The following is an 18503-nucleotide window of genomic DNA, read 5'->3' as shown; positions in this document are numbered from 1 at the left end:
CCTAGTCACAGGACAATATAACCTTCACACTCCTTATCTATTAACTGCAAAAATATTTATAGCCAGAACTGTTTATCTCTTCCATAATAACTCTGCTTTTCATCACCTGTCTTACCTATTGCATTTTTTGTGTGTCTTATTGTGTATAAATATGTGACTCTTCAGATTTTGTGGTATACTATGCCTGATGAAGAGACCTGAGTAGTCTCGAAAGCTTGCAACTTGTTACCATCTTTTCAGTTAGCCATTAAAAGGTATCAACCAATGAGGACTCTCAAATCTAAATATTTGCCTAGAGCCACCAACTGAAGACTGCAAAGTAGAAGTTGCATATTATCTCATAAGGGCTTTGCAGTTTTCATGGCTGAATCCCGGCTGGATTCCAGCTGCAGAGTTGCGATAAATTTGCATCTTCTTTTTTTTTTTGTTTCTCCTTATGTCATTATTAATAACAGAATATAAATAAAGCAAGACGATTGTTTCAGTTTCGGTTTTCGTCTGTGACACTACGTTTGGGGCGCGCTGAGTGGATTTCTTGGCTCTGGATTTACAGCATCGACACCTAAACTAATGTATATTCATATGTTGTGCCTCACAGAAGCCCTAAGGCCTCCCTCTGCTTGGCTTTCTATTTAGTGGAAGGGAAACTAAACCAAATCCTGGTATATAGGCAGAGACAGCAGCAGAGGGGGCTCAGTAGATAGACAAAGCCAGAACAAACCATAGACCAAAGCCACCTGGAAGAATTAAAGGTGAGTTCTATGCTCGGATGTATAGGAAGAGTGAGCAGCAGCCATATGTATGTGTGCAAAAGGGGGCAATGAAGTAATCCTGATAGACCGCGCTATTTACGATGTAAAAAGGCTGTACAGGTGTCATTTTCATCTTGGTACTAGCTGGCATAGCCCCGGAGTCACCTGCAAAGGTGAGCTTAGGGATCCTAGGTAACATTCGCAAACAGCATGTGAGCTATAAGATGGCTAACGGCAGGAAGTGCCAAGATGAAGATCAGTCTTTTCACCAAAATGTAAAGCTTTTATATTAGTTTGGGGGTTTTCTTTGGTGACTGGTTCCCACTAAATCGCTTTAAATACATGTATTTAGGGCTAAAAATGATTTTTGCAATTGGGTTTTCTTAAAAATTTTGCACTGTTTGTCTTCTATAGCTTGTATGTTACACTGTCTGTTCATGGCTGCAGAATGAGTTGAAGGGAACCTATCACCAGAAAAAACACTATTAACCTGCAGATATGGGGTTAATCTGCAGGTTAATAGTGTTCTGAACCTGCCAGTCGCCCACACTTAGAGCTTTCTTCCCCCCGGCAGCGTTCGGGTTTCAGTCACCACTCTGTGTATAGAGAGCAGCAGCTGTAATCGCACCCCCCGCACTGACTGACAGCAGCTCAGCATTAGGGTCAGCTGTTGGTCAGAGCCGAGGTTATGGTTACAGCCGCTGCTCTCTTTACACAGAGCGGTGACTGAAATCGCGATGGTGCTGCCCCCGTGACTGAAACCAGAACGCTGCCGGGGAGAAGAAAGTTTATTTCCTCCGGGCAACGGGGGTCCAAGTGCAGGCGCCGGGCAGGTTTAGAATACTATTAACTTGCAGATTAACCCCATATCTGCAGGTTAATAGCGTTTTTTTCACATGAAAGGTTCCCTTTACCTGAGAATCTGTCTGAGCTCCTTCTGACTGTCTAACAGGAAAGTTTCTAACCCTTTTATCTGTCTTTCTGAGATTCTCTCAGCTAATTTATAACCACAGACCACATCAAAGTTGAATGTGCAGATAAACAAAGAGACTGTAAAGGCCAAAATTTGTAATTAAACCCAATTGAAAAAAAATATTTTTATCCCCAAATATATGCATTTAAAGGGCTCAGAATGACTGTTCAAGCTAAGTCCCGCTGCTCGGTGCATCATGGTAGAGCCAATCATTTATATACACCTTCCCAGCTGCATGTTTTCTTAATCTTCACCCCTTCATCTGTGATGGACAGCTCTGGCTTTATAGAGCCAGAGAAGAGTAGAGATGGATGGAAAACGAGCAGGTGTGATGGTGTTTATAAATGATTGACCCCGCCATGGAGCACTTAGCGCCTGTACTTGGTTTGAACAGTCATTCTGTGCTGACAGACTCCCTTTAACCCTCAACTGGTGAGGTGGGGTTTTTGTCACGCAACTGGTGATGTGGGGTTTCCTATACCCCAGTGTTTAGAAATCTCTTATTTTTACAGAAAATGCAAAGATCACATTTGTTTTAATCGTTTTCTTATTGGCAATTGATTACACGTGAGTATAACAAATTTTTGACACCCACAAATGGATGGAAGCTAGTGAGACACGTATCCTCATACCAGCATTTTTCAATGAATGGCAGCCGAACAAAAATTCCCTGAGGTGTCGCAAACCCCACCTCACCAGTTGAGGGTTAAGTTTAAAAAAAAAAAATGTCCCCTTTAGGCCACGGCCCCACTATCAGCATTTGATCAGTATTTTTTCTCAGGAGTGGGAAACAAAACCAGGAGTGGGTGATAAATGCAGAATTGGTGACTTGTTTCTATTATACCTTTTCTCTGATTGTTCCTCACCTGGTTTTGGCCCCCACTCCTGAGAAAAATTACTGACCGAATACTGATAGTGGGGCCGTGGTCTTATAATCAGACTGGCTGAGCATCCTACTACTACAGCACTCTGATTATGTGGGCTCTGTGCCCGTGATGTTGGCAGCAAACGCCACCTGTAAGGCTACGTTCACAAGCAGTATAATACAATACCTGCTGCTGCGATTGGAGCTCTTCCAATTGGAAAACTCCTCTCTCGGGAAAGCTGCTTTCCTATTGGAGGAAATGCTCCTCCACCGCGGCCATTGTATGGACAGAAGTGATGGCTGGGTGAGAGTAAAGCTGACAAGAGAACATGGACGACACTGGCAGTTTAACCACTTAGATGCCAGATGTCAATAGCTATTGACTGAAACATCTTAGAAGTTCATAGGGGTTGTCTACCACTTTCAAAGCAAAAAAGGATGCTCAAAACTGCAGGAGAGCGTCAGGTAACCACTGCAGCCAATCTGAGAAGTTTTACAGCAGCTTACTTCTCTCTTCCTATAGAGACCACCTGAACGCTCGGCTGAGTGTACATGTCTATGCGGGAGGGGTTGTGTCTGGCCAGTATTATTATATTTGCCTAATTTAATGTGCAAAGCCCAGCATATCATGAACCATATTCCCATGGTCCTGGAATTTGCGTCATGTTTTACAGATGGAGCTGCGGGATTATCAGTGGGAAGTCATTGGCCCAGCACTGGAAGGCAAAAACATCATTATCTGGCTTCCAACTGGGTCTGGTAAAACCAAGGCAGCTTTGTATGTAGCAATGCGGCATCTAGAGATTAAGTCTAATGCCAAGGTTGCCATGATTGTGAACAAGGTATGTGCCATCTTGCTGTCTGAAATCCATGACTGTATCTCCTTCTGGAATATTGTTGTTAAATGTTGCAATTAATTAATAAAACAGGTCTACAAAAAAATTTCTTTTTCAGGTGCCAAGGTTTTTTGAATGGATTTAGGTTATTTTGAGGGTCCTGAAATAAAAAAAATCCCATTACTTCTGCTGAATTGGTTCTAGTTTTTGAGATACTTCACCCATGAACATAATGCATTCCTCTAATGCGACTTGTGTCTTAGGTAATGGAATATCCCATACAAAATAATTATATCTCAATTTGCAGGCTTACAATGCTATAAAGGCGACTTTTTGAAGCCATAATTCTACTATAATTAACTATTAAATATCTCAGAAACTAGAGCCAATCTGGCAAAACCAAAGTCATATTCTAAATCAGCACAATAAACTTCATATAAAACTGTTCAGACATCGATGGCACCAAAATCACTGTATACCAATGTAATTAGTTGGACAGGTTTTAGATCTTAAAGCAAACCAGCATGAATCACAACCTGACAGCACAATTGCAGCCAGGTCTATTATTCTCTGAAATGTTCACGCATTTCAAACAAATAATGCTTTGAAGATCCTCCCAAGGGCCATAGCCAGAGATTAGACTAGTCCAGCACCACCCTCACCTGGCTCTTCCCAGCGCTGCTCTAGGTGATTGACAGATCTTTCCCTAGTGTGTACATAGGGATAAGACCTGTCAATCACCTGTAGCAGCTCTGGGAAAAGCCAGGTGAGGGTGGTGCCGGCCAGACTAGTATGGGCTCTGGCTATGTATCACTTCTTTGAAACGCCAGAGTGTTTCAGAGAGTAAAATACCTGGCTTCCATCATGCAGCCAGGCTGCAAATCAAGCACATGTCCAAGGTATTATGTTCAGGCGGACTGTACAGCAGCAGATGATATATGTGTAAGCTGCCGAAACGAGGCAGTCGTGGACGAACTGTAGCCCATGCTTGGTTTGGCACCCTACTGACAGTGTGTCCTTGCTCTGGTGTGCTGCTGTGTATGTGGTGTTTCCCACTTACTTCTGGCCAGCCAGCCTCTTCTGACTCCAGGAATCCTCTCCTCAGTGCTTCTCCACGGATCACTGCCGCTCGCATCAGAATCGGGACCAGCCATGATGGAAAGTGCCCATCATCCTCTTCCGGCGGCACTGCCGCTGTGCTGGCTCCGCCTGGGGTTTTGCCTCCCTCAGCCGAAGGAGTGTCAATGCCCGGCATCCGTCTCCAGCACATAACCCGGAGCTCATGCGCCAACAGTCAAACGTTCACTGTACGGTGACTGGTGGTAGCGGTGGCGGTCCATGGGCGGCGCCCATCGCCTGGTAGCTTCCGGCTGCGGCACCAGGGGTGACGATCTCCAACATCTCTTCTCCATCGCTCACCTCCATAGGGCAATCTGGCTCACAGTACGCCATCTTCGTCTGAGACTTGTGGCTACGCCTCTCTCCTCATGTGCAATGCAGAAAATAACACTGGTTGCTTACCGGTGATTCCCAACTCCACCTCTTTCTTGGCCGATCTTCTGACGCAACCACCGCTTCACACTTCACTCTCTGAGGCTCCGCCTTCACCCGCGCCTCCTTACATGGAGAGCTGCCACTTGCTGGGCCGGACTTTACTCTGCGCTGCGCCCTCTTCATCAACATATATCCCATTCTGCGACCGATCTTGACTGCTGGGCCCATCCTTCTTTGGGCTGACACTCATGGGGCTAGCCCCATTTTCGTGCTCTCGGGCGCTATCCACACCCACGATAGGCGGTTCTTCTCCTCCTTATCACTGCCGCTGTCACCATTTAGAGATCCATGCTTTGGGCCGCCATCATGTGCCACATGTCTTCCAGCACACTTACATCTGTGCTCTGAGTCATCTCTTCCCTGCTTTCTACGCGCGAGGAGCTCACATCCTGCCGTCTACGCCAAATGTAAGGTGCGAAAACTAGGTAGTCGTGGGCGAGCTGTAGCCCATGCTCCCTTTGGCACCCTACAGACAAAGTGTGCCATCGCTCTGGAGTGCTGCTGTGTATATGGTGTTTTCCACTTACTTCTGGCCAGCTGGCCTCTTCTGACTCCAGGAATCCTTCTTCTGGAATCAGAGCAGCGATAAATTCAGAGGACACAGGGTTCATAAAAACAACCAGAACTTTACTTGGTAACTGGCAGTATTTACAGGCATGTATAAAGGATAAGGCCCAACGGTTTGTCATCTTTCCCACAGGTACCAGATACAACTTCAGCCCTGGTTCCCTATCTAGGTGAAACATCTCTGTTGCTTTCTTCTCTAGCCCTAGAGACTCTTCTTCACCAATGACAGTATATCTAGATCCCATTTCTCTCTGCCTCTGAGTACTTGAGTCCTGACAACTTCTGCAGCCTCGCAGACAGAACGTGCCCTCAGGCCCCCGACGCCTATCTCAAGGTTCCCAGGCTGGCTAAGGGGACTCTTTCGGAGGGATTCTTTGGCAATCCACTGTCCAGGATACCAGGCCCACATCTACCCTAGCAGCCCTTACAGAGCCTGCTGGTTTCTGCAGTACTGCACAACTACTGACTGTGCTCACTTCCCGCACTTGACACTAGCACTCAGTTCCCCCTCCCTCTACTGGGCCAGCTATTACAATTAATCCTAGGCCAAACCGTAGCCTTAGAGGGTTCTAACTTCAGGAACATACTTTTAACCCTTTTTAGTATCAGGGGCAGACTATCACCTCCACCACTACTACATATGTAAGAAGAGACATCAATATAATCTGAAGATCTTTTGGGTTTATTAGTCAGTTTTAAATGTAAATGAACTACTTTCCCAATTTTATGCTTTTACAGGGAAAATATATATACAGGGTGGTCCAAAAGTAGGTGGACAGAAAGTGTAATAAGGTTATGAAGGGGGAGATTTATCAAACATGGTGTAAAGTGAAACTGGCTCAGTTGCCCTTAGCAACCAATCAGATTCCACTTTTCATTCCTCACAGACTCTTTGGAAAATGAAAGGTGGAATCTGATTGGTTGCTAAGGGCAACTGAGCCAGTTTCACAGATCTAGTTTTCACAGATAGATCTCCCCCAAATCTGTTTTCTTTTCAGATAATTTAGATAACACATAATGGCAAATAATTTAAATACAGATCAAAGAAAATGGATTTTAACAGAGTATTGGAAATCTCAAAATGCTAAAACCAATAGAGCAAATTGGGTTGAAACATTTGGTACTCAAGCCCCAAAGAGACAAACCATTTACCGCATTCGTGACAAATTCGATACCACTGGCTCAATCCTTAATGCTCCAAAAACTGATCGACCCAAAACAGTCTGTACAGAAGATAATAAACAAATTGTTGTTGAAACATTTGTTCAGAGTCCAAAAAAGTCCACCAGAAGAGCCTCTTTGGAATTGGGAATTTCACGAGCTTCTATCATGCGAATCCTGAAATGTATTGGGTGGAAAGCTTATCGTCCACGTCTAATTCATGGTTTATTGGAGGATGATCCAGACAAGCGGCTGCAATATAGTGTTTGATAAATTTCCCCCTCCATAACCTTATTACACTTTCTGTCCACCTACTTTTGGACCACCCTGTGTGTGTATATATATATATATATATATATATATATATATATATATATATATATATATATATATATATATATATATATATACACACAGTGTATATATATATGTAACGGGTCTGGGAGGCGGAACCTCTGAGCTACTATACAAGGGGGCGGTCCTTGTAAGGGAGCGGGTGGCGACCAGGCAGGCAGTCACAGCAGGTGACCGGGACAGTCTCTGGAAGAACGGGCAGGAGGTCACGGCAAGTGACCGGGGCAGTCTCTGGATGAACGGGCAGATGGTCACGGCTAGTGACCGGGGCAGTCTCTGGATGAACGGGCAGATGGTCACGGCAAGTGACCGGGGCAGACTCTGGGTAAAGGGTTGGTACGACCTGTGGCGGCTGATGGTAGACGTGAGCTCCCAGGTGAGCAGGCGAGAGTCTCTCGATAAACGGGTGGTCACAGCATGTGACGGCGGAGCCTCCAGGAAGACCAACAGACAGGCGGCAGATGAGCGCTCCCAGGTGAGCGGGCAGGAGTCACTGGACAGGCAGGTGGTCACAGCACGTGACGGCGGAGCCTCCAGGTAGGCTAGCAGGCAGGTAGCAGATGTGCGCTCCCAGGTGAGCGAGCAAGCTGGTCCATAGACAGACTGACAGGAGTTGGAAGGCAGACCGTCGGACCTCAGGCAAGCAGGCAGGTAGCTGATGTGCGCTCCCAGGTGAGCGGGCAAGCTGGTCCTTAGACAGACTGACAGGAGTTGTAAGGCAGACCGCGGACCTCAGGCTAGCAGGCAGGTAGCAGAATATCAGGCAGGAATAAGACAGCAAGCTGGCAGGAATCTGGCAGGTATCTGGCAGGTAACTGGCAACGGGACCTGAGGGCTGAAGCAGAGTAGTGAACAGTGCAACAACATTGCTCGGGCACCTCCATTTTGGAGGAGGTGCCTTATATATGGTGAAGTCCTCCGGCCTTAGGACGGCACGCGCGGCCCCTTTAAGAGGGAGGGAGAGCGCGCGCGCCCGCCCTAAGCACAGTGGCCGGGAAGGAGCGCGCGCTGCCAGCAGAGCGGGAGGAGGACGCCGGACATGGAGCAGAGAGGTGAGGGGAACAGCGTCCCTGCCTAGCAGAGGGTAGGGACGCCGGCGCTACAGTACCCCCCCCCTTTAGGCCCCCCCTTTTTTAGGCCAGACAGAAATTTAGCAAGGATAACAGGGGCATGGATGTTCTCCCGGGGCTCCCACGTTCTCTCCTCAGGACCAAACCCCTTCCAATCTACTAGAAAAAAGGTCTTTCCTCTTACCCTTTTGGTGGCAAGAATGTTCTCTACCTCAAACTCGTCCTCAGCAGAAACCAGAGCAGGAGGCGTACCTGTAGACTTGGAAAAAGAGTTAAGTACCACAGGTTTGAGGAGAGATACATGGAAGGAGTTAGGGATCCGTAAGTTGGCCGGGAGTTTCAATTTATAGGCCACCGGGTTGATCTGACTGATGACCTCCAGAGGACCGATGAACCGAGGCCCTAACTTGTAAGAAGGTATCTTGAGTCGGACATATTTAGATGAGAGCCAGACTTTATCTCCAGGACGAAATTGTGGAGGATCCAGGCGTTTTTTGTCAGCGTGTCTTTTCATCCGTTCGGACGACTGAAGGAGTGCGGATCGGGTACTCTCCCAAATGGAGGAAAATTTGCTAACGAGAGATTCTGCAGACGGGTTGTCCACAGAGGTGGAGACAGGAAAAGGAATCCGAGGATGCTGACCGAAGACTACAAAAAACGGGGATTTGGAGGAGGATTCGCTCTCGTGATTGTTATAAGAGAACTCGGCCCATGGTAGGAGATCCACCCAGTCTGAATGATGGGCATTAACGAAGTGCCAGAGGTAACTGGTCAGGTTCTGATTGATCCGCTCCACTTGACCATTGGACTGTGGGTGGTAAGCGGAAGAGAAGTCCAGGGTGACGTCTGGCAGTTTACAAGTGGCTCTCCAGAAGCGTGAGGTGAACTGTACCCCACGATCCGACACGATGTGGAGGGGCAGGCCATGAAGACGAAAGATGTGACGAATAATGTCTTTAGCTAGCTCGGGTGCAGACGGGAGGCTTGGCAGGGGAACGAAATGAGCCATCTTGGAGAAGCGGTCAGCGACCACCCAAATGACCGTACAACCGGCAGAGACTGGGAGGTCAGTTATAAAGTCCATTGCTATATGCTGCCAGGGGGCAGCACGTACAGAAAGCGGAAGGAGGCAACCGGCTGGCAGATGTCTCGGAACCTTGTTGTGGGCGCAGGACACACAGGCAGAAACAAAGTCAATTACGTCCTTGTGCAGGGTAGGCCACCAGTAGTGCCGGGTAATAAGCTGGAGGGTCTTTTTCTGACCGGCATGGCCAGCCAGTTTAGACGAGTGACCCCAGTGAAGGATCTTCTCCCGATCAGGTACTGATACGAACGTCTTTCCGGGAGGGAGACGATTTAGACTCACGGGAGCCACCTGCATTACTCTGGCGGGATCGATGATGTGTTTCGGATCTTCCTCGAGATCAGACACCAGAAAGGATCGAGACAAGGCGTCCGCCTTAACGTTTTTGTCAGCCGGGCGAAAATGAAGAACAAAATCAAAGCGAGCAAAAAACAAGGACCACCGGGCTTGGCGCGGGTTAAGTCTCTGGGCATGCTGGAGGTAAGCCAAGTTCTTGTGGTCAGTGTAAATTATTACCGGGTGAAGAGCCCCCTCGAGCAGGTAACGCCACTCCTCCAATGCCAGTTTGATGGCCAATAACTCTCGGTCTCCTATGGAATAATTGCGCTCTGAGGAGGAGAAGAGTTTAGAGAAGAAGCCGCAAGTTACCATCCTCCCGGAAGATGATTTTTGAGTAAGTACCGCTCCGGCTCCAGAGGAGGAGGCGTCAACTTCCAGGAAGAACTGCTTGTTGCCGTCCGGGCGATGCAGCACCGGGGCGGAAGAGAAGGCCTGTTTTAAGGAAAGAAAGGCCTCCTCTGCTTCGGGCGGCCACTCTTTGGGATTAGTACCCTTACGGGTGAGCGCGGAAATTGGGGCAGTCCGGGAAGAGAAGTGTGGTATGAAGAGGCGGTAGTAGTTGGCGAAGCCCAGGAACCGCTGAATGGCCTTCAACCCCTCCGGTCGAGGCCATTTCTCGATGGCAGACAGTTTCTCTGGATCCATTCGTAGGCCGGTCTGAGAAATAATGTAGCCCAAAAACGGAAGCGAGATCTGCTCAAAGAGGCACTTCTCGTATTTAGCGAAGAGGTGATTCTGCCTGAGCCTGAGCAGGACCTGACGAACGTCCCTCCGGTGAGTCTGGAGATCCGGAGAGAAGACCAAGATGTCGTCCAGGTACACCACTACGCAGGAGTAGAGAAGGTCCCGGAAGATGTCATTGACCAACTCTTGAAAGACGGCAGGAGCGTTACAGAGACCAAAGGGCATTACCAGATATTCATAGTGGCCGTCCCGGGTGTTGAATGCCGTCTTCCATTCATCCCCCTGACGGATACGAACCAGGTTGTACGCCCCACGGAGGTCCAGTTTGGTAAAGATTCTAGCCCCCCTCAGACGATCAAATAACTCCGGAATGAGCGGAAGGGGGTACTTATTCTTCACCGTGATCTGGTTAAGGCCTCTATAGTCTATACAGGGACGGAGAGAGCCGTCCTTCTTTTTGACGAAAAAGAAGCCTGCTCCCGCCGGGGAGGTAGATTTCCGGATGAATCCCCTGGCCAGATTCTCCTCAATATATTCGGACATCGACCGGGTCTCAGCAGCGGATAATGGATAAATATGCCCACGGGGAGGAGTAGTACCGGGTAACAGGTCGATAGGGCAGTCGTATGGTCTATGAGGGGGTAGTGTCTCTGCCTCCTTTTTATTAAAGACATCAGCATAAGACCAATAAGGAATCGGAAGTCCAGGTAGATTAGCTGGGGTAGGAGAAGGACGGACGGGATGGACGGGAACCAGACAGGTCTTATGGCAGTCCTGTCCCCAGCGAAGGACCTCTCCGGTCTGCCAGTCAAGCACGGGTGCATGTCTCTGGAGCCAAGGTAGACCTAGCAAGAGGGCGTGAGAGAGTCCAGGCAGAACATGAAAGGAGATACTCTCAGAATGCAGCATTCCCACCTGCAGAGTAATGGACTCGGTGATGAGTTGGATGGGGCGTGGTAAGAGACCCCCATCCACGGCAGCAACAGACAAGGGTACAGCCAGAGGTTTGGTGGGGATGCGGTATTTCTCTACCAGGGACTGTGAAATAAGATTCCCGGCTGCTCCAGAGTCAAGTTGGGCTAGTTCGAAATAACGGTTCTCCCCGCAGACGATTGAGACTGACAGCAGCAGAGATGGAGAGGATTTATTCTTGTCTAGGTCGACCTCTCTGAGCGAACCTAGACACAGGCGTTTCCCGACCTCTCCGGGCAGGCACGGATCCGGTGCTCCTTACTGCCACAGTAGAAGCAGCTCCCCTCGGCACGGCGTAAGTCCTGACGGGTTTTGACCATCTTGGTCTGGTCGATCTGCATAGGCTCAGGAGAGTGTACCTGGGGAGAGACGGAGGGAGTGACGGGTTTCTGAAAAGTAGGAGCTAGACATGGAAACCTCCTCTCACGGGTGACCTCTTTGGCACGCTCCTGGAACCGTAGGTCAATCCGGGTGGCAAGAGTTATTAGGTCATCGAGAGTGGTAGGAATGTCCCGACCGGCAAGTTCATCTTTAATACGGCCGGACAGACCCTCCCAGAAGACGGATACCAGAGCGTCGTTATCCCAGGCCAGCTCCGAGGCAAGGGTACGGAACCGTATGGCATATTGGCCCACGGTGAGACTTCCCTGACGGAGGCGTAGCAGTGATGATGCGGATGAGGTCTTCCGTCCGGGTTCGTCGAAGACTTTCCGGAAAGCCGTGAGAAAGGCAGGCAAGTCGGACACCAGGGGGTCTCCTCTCTCCCATAGAGGATTTAGCCAGGCCAGGGCCTCCCCGGTGAGATGGGACATGATGAAGGCAATTTTGGCCCGGTCGGAGTTAAACTGGTGGGACAATAGTTCAAAGTGCAGGGTGCACTGATTTATGAAGCCCCGAGCCTGGGCGGAGTCGCCTCCGAAGCGAGGAGGTGCAGAAAGCCGGGGTCCGGGGTAGGATACCATGGTATTAGTGGGCAGCGGAGCTGCCGGATTGCGAGTCATGGCACTGGCGGAGGTTGCTGACGGAGCAGTCAGAGTGTCCAGGCGAGAATTGACATTCCGCAGGTGACCCAGGATGGACTCCTGTTGGGACCTCTGACGGGACAGTTCATGACACAGGTCCGAGAGCGAGGGAGCTTGGGTGCCACCGGGTTCCATGGCCCGAGCAAACTGTAACGGGTCTGGGAGGCGGAACCTCTGAGCTACTATACAAGGGGGCGGTCCTTGTAAGGGAGCGGGTGGCGACCAGGCAGGCAGTCACAGCAGGTGACCGGGACAGTCTCTGGAAGAACGGGCAGGAGGTCACGGCAAGTGACCGGTGCAGTCTCTGGATGAACGGGCAGATGGTCACGGCAAGTGACCGGGGCAGTCTCTGGATGAACGGGCAGATGGTCACGGCAAGTGACTGGGGCAGACTCTGGGTAAAGGGTTGGTACGACCTGTGGCGGCTGATGGTAGACGTGAGCTCCCAGGTGAGCAGGCGAGAGTCTCTGGATAAACGGGTGGTCACAGCATGTGACGGCGGAGCCTCCAGGAAGACCAACAGACAGGCGGCAGATGAGCGCTCCCAGGTGAGCGGGCAGGAGTCACTGGACAGGCAGGTGGTCACAGCACGTGACGGCGGAGCCTCCAGGTAGGCTAGCAGGCAGGTAGCAGATGTGCGCTCCCAGGTGAGCGGGCAAGCTGGTCCATAGACAGACTGACAGGAGTTGGAAGGCAGACCGTCGGACCTCAGGCAAGCAGGCAGGTAGCTGATGTGCGCTCCCAGGTGAGCGGGCAAGCTGGTCCTTAGACAGACTGACAGGAGTTGTAAGGCAGACCGTCGGACCTCAGGCTAGCAGGCAGGTAGCAGAATATCAGGCAGGAATAAGACAGCAAGCTGGCAGGAATCTGGCAGGTATCTGGCAGGTAACTGGCAACGGGACCTGAGGGCTGAAGCAGAGTAGTGAACAGTGCAACAACATTGCTCGGGCACCTCCATTTTGGAGGAGGTGCCTTATATATGGTGAAGTCCTCCGGCCATTGGCCGGGGACTCCTTAGGACGGCGCGCGCGGCCCCTTTAAGAGGGAGGGAGAGCGCGCGCGCCCTAAGCACAGTGGCCGGGAAGGAGCGCGCGCTGCCAGCAGAGCGGGAGGAGGACGCCGGACACGGAGCAGAGAGGTGAGGGGAACAGCGTCCCTGCCTAGCAGAGGGCAGGGACGCCGGCGCTACAATATATATATATATATATATATATATATATATATATATATATATATATATATATACATACATACATACATACATACATACATACGCAGTGTATATATATATATATATATATATATATATATATATATATATATATATATATATATATATATGATACTTTTTCCTTTTTTTTGTACCGTGTTAGCCAGTAGATAGAAAAATATTTTGATTTGAGAGTCCTCAGTGGTTGATACCTTTTAATGGCTAACTGAAAAGATGGTAGCAGGTTGCAAGCTTTCGAGATTACTCAGGCCTCTTCATTAGGCTAGTATAACTCAAAATCTGAAGAGTCATATATTTATACACAACATGGCACAGAAATAATGCAATAGATGAGACAGGTGATGAAAAGCAGAACTATTACTATGGGAGAGATAAACATTTCTGGCTGTAAATATTTTAGCAGTTCATAGATAAGGACTATGAAAGTTTTATTGTTTGGTGCAGTGTTGTGATGACCCCACTAGTCTGATGGCCACATTCCTTAGTTGATGTTGAATGACATAAATCCATGCGACACATTCATTCCTGCTCTGAAGGTGTCAAAGGTCACCATTAGTTTATATTCCGAGACTCTCCTTTCTCTCTGAGATTTGAAGTTAACTTTTAATACCAGTAATTTCATTTCTTTGTTGCTGTGCAAGGAATGTGGCCATCAGACTAGTGGGGTCATCATAACACTGCACCAAACAATAAAACTTTCACAGTTCTTATGTATGAACTGCTAAACTATTTACAGCCAGAAATGTTTACCTCTCCCATAGCAATAGCTCTGCTTTTCATCACCTGTCTCATCTATTGCATTATTTCTGTGCCATGTTGTGTATAAATATGTAACTCTTCAGATTGTGGTATACTATGCCTGATGAAGAGGCCTGAGTAGTCTCGAAAGCTTGCAACCTGTTACCATCTTTTCAGTTAGCCATTAAAAGGTATCAACCACTGAGGACTCTCAAATAGTAATATTTTTCTATGCTTTTGCATAAATTCAAAACCAAAGAAATGAGCCGGAATACATTAGTAAAAGTGAAATCTGTAGGTGCACATTCACACTGGGGGTATTTAACAGACAGAATTTAGGATAAAAATAATATGAGCAAATACCGTACAGTAAGTAAATAAGTAGTACATATAAATAACATAGGGTACTTGGTTGACACTATTTTGATCAAAAAAGCGTAAAAGCCATCTCACAGCGACAAGGTGTACCCAATGCGGATGGACCCTAACTCTATGTTTTAGCATAACATTTCAACCAGCACATGTCCAAGGCTTTATGCTCATTCAGACTGTACTGCAACAGAATATACTGTATATGTAAGAAGAGACATCAATATAATCTAAAGGATTTTCGGGTTTATTAGTCAGTTTTGAATGTAAATGAATTATTTTCCCCACCTCCTGCTTTTACATAAATTCATAGACTTGATGGCATAAACCAATATATACCTAACATGTCTTTAGCCAGAGATGGTACCAAATGTGTAATGTTGTTTCTTCCATCTGTCAGGTCCATCTGGTCGATCAGCACTACAGCAAGGAGTTTAAACCACATATCAAAGACAGATTTAAGATCATTGCCATAAGTGGAGACTCAGAAGAAAAGAGCTTTTTTGCTAATTTTGTGAAAAAATCTGACATAGTTATTTGCACTGCGCAAATCCTGCACAATGCGATCAAGAGTGACAGTGAAGAAAAGCATGTGGAGTTAACAGGTGAGGACTTCTAGGGAATACCCATTGGTATATATCAAGCTGTGTAGCCATATTATCAAGCCAACATTAGCTCGGGGACACACCATCCTAAGGTGATTAATCCTCTAAACAGCCACCAAGCCATGACCTTTATATTTCTCTTCTGTGATGGACCTTGCCTGGACAGCAATGTGTAAGGCTATGTTCCCACGATGAGCTTTTCGTAATTTTTTGATGTTGGAGATTTTCTGCACTTATTAAATACATTTTTGACACAGCGAAAATACGCATCGTCAAAAGCTCATTGTGGGCACACAGCCTAATAGTCAGCCCATAGCCCAACATCAATGGCTTAGGTCAGGGTTCCCCAACTCCAGTCCTCAAGGCCCACCAACAGGTCATGTTTTCAGGATTTCCTTAGTATTGCACAGGTGATGGAATTATTGCCTGTGCAGGTGATGCAATTATCACCTGTGTAATACTAAGGAAATCCTGAAAACATGACCTGTTGGTGGGCCTTGAGGACTGGAGTTGGGGAACCCTGGCTTAGGTAAATAGTCAGAAAAGAAGATGTCTTGCTCTTATGGAGTCCATAAAACAATTTCCTTAAAAAGACTAGTTTTGACTTTAAAGAGCAATAAATAAAGAGGCCCATATCTCTGGAGCAGTATGGCGGATTAAAAAAAAAATGGAATAATCAGGGGAGCAGCAGGAATAAAGTAAGTTTCGACCTGGTGACAAGTCCTCTTAAAAGAATTAACCTCTTTCTTATTTTATGCAGTTGGAGCAGTTCCAATCTATGTGATGATTTGTAATCTTTACATCCATATTTCATTCTCTTCTCCAATAGATTTTACTCTCCTAATCATAGACGAGTGTCACCACACTCAGAAAGATTCAGTTTATAACAAGCTGATGGGGGCATACCTTGAGAAAAAGCTCCAAGGAGAGAGAAAGCTGCCGCAAATTCTGGGACTGACTGCTTCTCCAGGGACTGATAGGGCGAGCACATTTGAGAATGCCGTAGACCACATTTTAACGGTAAGACTAGATGTACCTGTCTGTGCTGACGTTTTACCTTACAAAGTGATTCTGTATCTAAAAGGCTTCTCTGTTTTCCAGATCTGTGCAAATCTTGACACATGGAAGATAATGTCCTCCAAAGCTTCCATCGAGAGCCTTGAAGCCAGTTCTAAGCAGCCCAAAAAACAATATGACCTAGTCCCACAAAGAGCTGAGGTGATAAATGAATATTAGTATTATGCTATAAACTATTCCCATATGGCACCCCTTCCTCAAAAAAAAAGTCAACAAATTTTCCATAGACATAGGAGTTCTGCTTTTTAGGCCATGTGCACACGGTTAAGTATTTGGTCAGTATTTTACCTCAGTATTTGTAATCCAAAACCAGGAGTGGGTGATAAATACAGAAGTGGTGACGTGTTTCTATTATACTTTTCCTCTGATTGTTCCACTCCTGGTTTTGGCTTACAAATACTGATATAAAATACTGACCAAATACTGAATGTGTGAATGTAGCCTTATAATACCAGCCGTTATTCTACCGGGGTCAGCTGTGACCATAGGATGATCTACCTAAAAATGCGGAGGACAGATAAAAGGGAGTATAAGGCCTCATTCAGACGTCCAAGTTGCACTTGCGTGTTCTAGCCGTGTTTTTCACATATAGAACGTGCACCTGTTATAGTCTATGGGGCTGTTCACATGCTCATATTTTTTCACGTACCATGTGTCAATGCAAAACTTACGGAAAAATGTCCGTTTTTCTCCGGTATCACGGATGAAAGGGCCAATACAAGTTTATGGGTCCGTGAAAAACACATACAGCGCACAGATGGCAGCAGTGTGCAGTCCGTGTGCTGTATGTATTTAACATCGCAAACGATAGGAGAAGATTGGTAATTTATTTATCCGTATGTGAAGAACACTGGTGACACTGATGACACACAGACCCAAAACACTGATGACTCACTGACCCAAAACACTGATGACACACTGACCCAAAACACTGATGAAACACTGACCCAAAACACTGATGACACACTGACCCAAAACACTGATGACGCACTGACCCAAAACACTGATGACTCACTGACCCAAAACACTGATGACTCACTGACCCAAAACACTGATGACACACTGACCCAAAACACTGATGACACACTGACCCAAAACACTGATGACACACTGACCCAAAACACTGATGAAACACTGACCCAAAACACTGATGACACACTGACCCAAAACACTGATGAAACACTGACCCAAAACACTGATGACACACTGACCCAAAACACTGATGACACACTGACCCAAAACACTGATGACACACTGACCCAAAACACTGATGACACACTGACCCAAAACACTGATGAAACACTGACCCAAAACACTGATGACACACTGACCCAAAACACTGATGAAACACTGACCCAAAACACTGATGACACACTGACCCAAAACACTGATGAAACACTGATGACACACTGACCCGAAACACTGATGATACACTGACCCAAAAAACTGATGACACACTGACCCAAAACACTGATGACACTGGTAACATTTTTTGCATATGTGAAAAATACCTCCATCTGAATGAGGCCTAGCTATAAGATCAAACTGTAGGGGATTTTTTTTGTCTATTACTATGGAAACACATAGCTGTACATTGTTGCTGAACACATAAATTGGTGGAATATTTTAGAATTGAGACTATTTGCAAAGTTGCTATATTTGGAGCAACAAGTAAAAATTAGATGTGGAGGTGAATATAGGGTTCAGGAGGGCACAGCTATGTCTTCGCCCTCACTTGTCAGTTGTTTTTGAGTTGGTTGATCATGTTTGTTTATTATTGATGTAGTTTCCTAATTCCGTTGTGGGCTAGTGCCTCAATGGGAACCTCCTAAGTCCTGTGCAGTGCTGTACAAATGCTAATTACTAATAACAGTGATTACTGTTTTGCATCGCTCTAGGATCCTTTTGGAGACAAAGTGAAGGAGCTCATGGACAATGTACATCGGTACCTTGATGACTTTGAATGCACAACAGAATTTGGCACCCAGATCTATGAACAGAACGTAGTGCTGATGGAAAAAGAAGGTGAGTTTTATTGTATTGGGCCCATTACTATAATATACCCTGGCCACGTTATTCTATTTAAAGATAGGAGCTTTCCAACATGGAAATTAGACACATGATCCCAAAATGCCACCAAAATCAAGTGAGTGAGTTTTCTGTTGATCATGTTAAGTGTAAATCCACATTGGAATGGGAAAATTGAGAGATAAGAGCAACTTTGAACAAGGTATGGTCATTGGGGCGAGA

General features: G+C 46.9%; 1 protein-coding gene across 1 annotated transcript in view; it reads left to right on the top strand.

The window, feature by feature from the left end:
• Nucleotides 1-485: 485 nt before the first annotated feature.
• The window catches only part of DHX58 (DExH-box helicase 58), a 32513-nt gene continuing 14495 nt past the window's right edge, over nucleotides 486-18503 (top strand). Inside the window, exons 1-6 of the mRNA XM_073683554.1 lie at nucleotides 486-752; nucleotides 3265-3432; nucleotides 14972-15176; nucleotides 16006-16196; nucleotides 16278-16394; nucleotides 18152-18278. Of these exons, the coding sequence (XP_073539655.1) occupies nucleotides 3265-3432; nucleotides 14972-15176; nucleotides 16006-16196; nucleotides 16278-16394; nucleotides 18152-18278 (808 nt within the window). The 5' untranslated portion in view covers nucleotides 486-752. The remainder of the gene's footprint in view (nucleotides 753-3264; nucleotides 3433-14971; nucleotides 15177-16005; nucleotides 16197-16277; nucleotides 16395-18151; nucleotides 18279-18503) is intronic.

Source organism: Phyllobates terribilis, unplaced genomic scaffold, assembly GCF_046119375.1.
Source record: "Phyllobates terribilis strain yellow unplaced genomic scaffold, ASM4611937v1 Scaffold_5__5_contigs__length_657084704, whole genome shotgun sequence".
NCBI lineage: Eukaryota > Metazoa > Chordata > Amphibia > Anura > Dendrobatidae > Phyllobates > Phyllobates terribilis.
The sequence above is the reverse complement of the archived record's forward strand: the minus strand, read 5'-3'. Positions and strand labels throughout refer to the sequence as shown.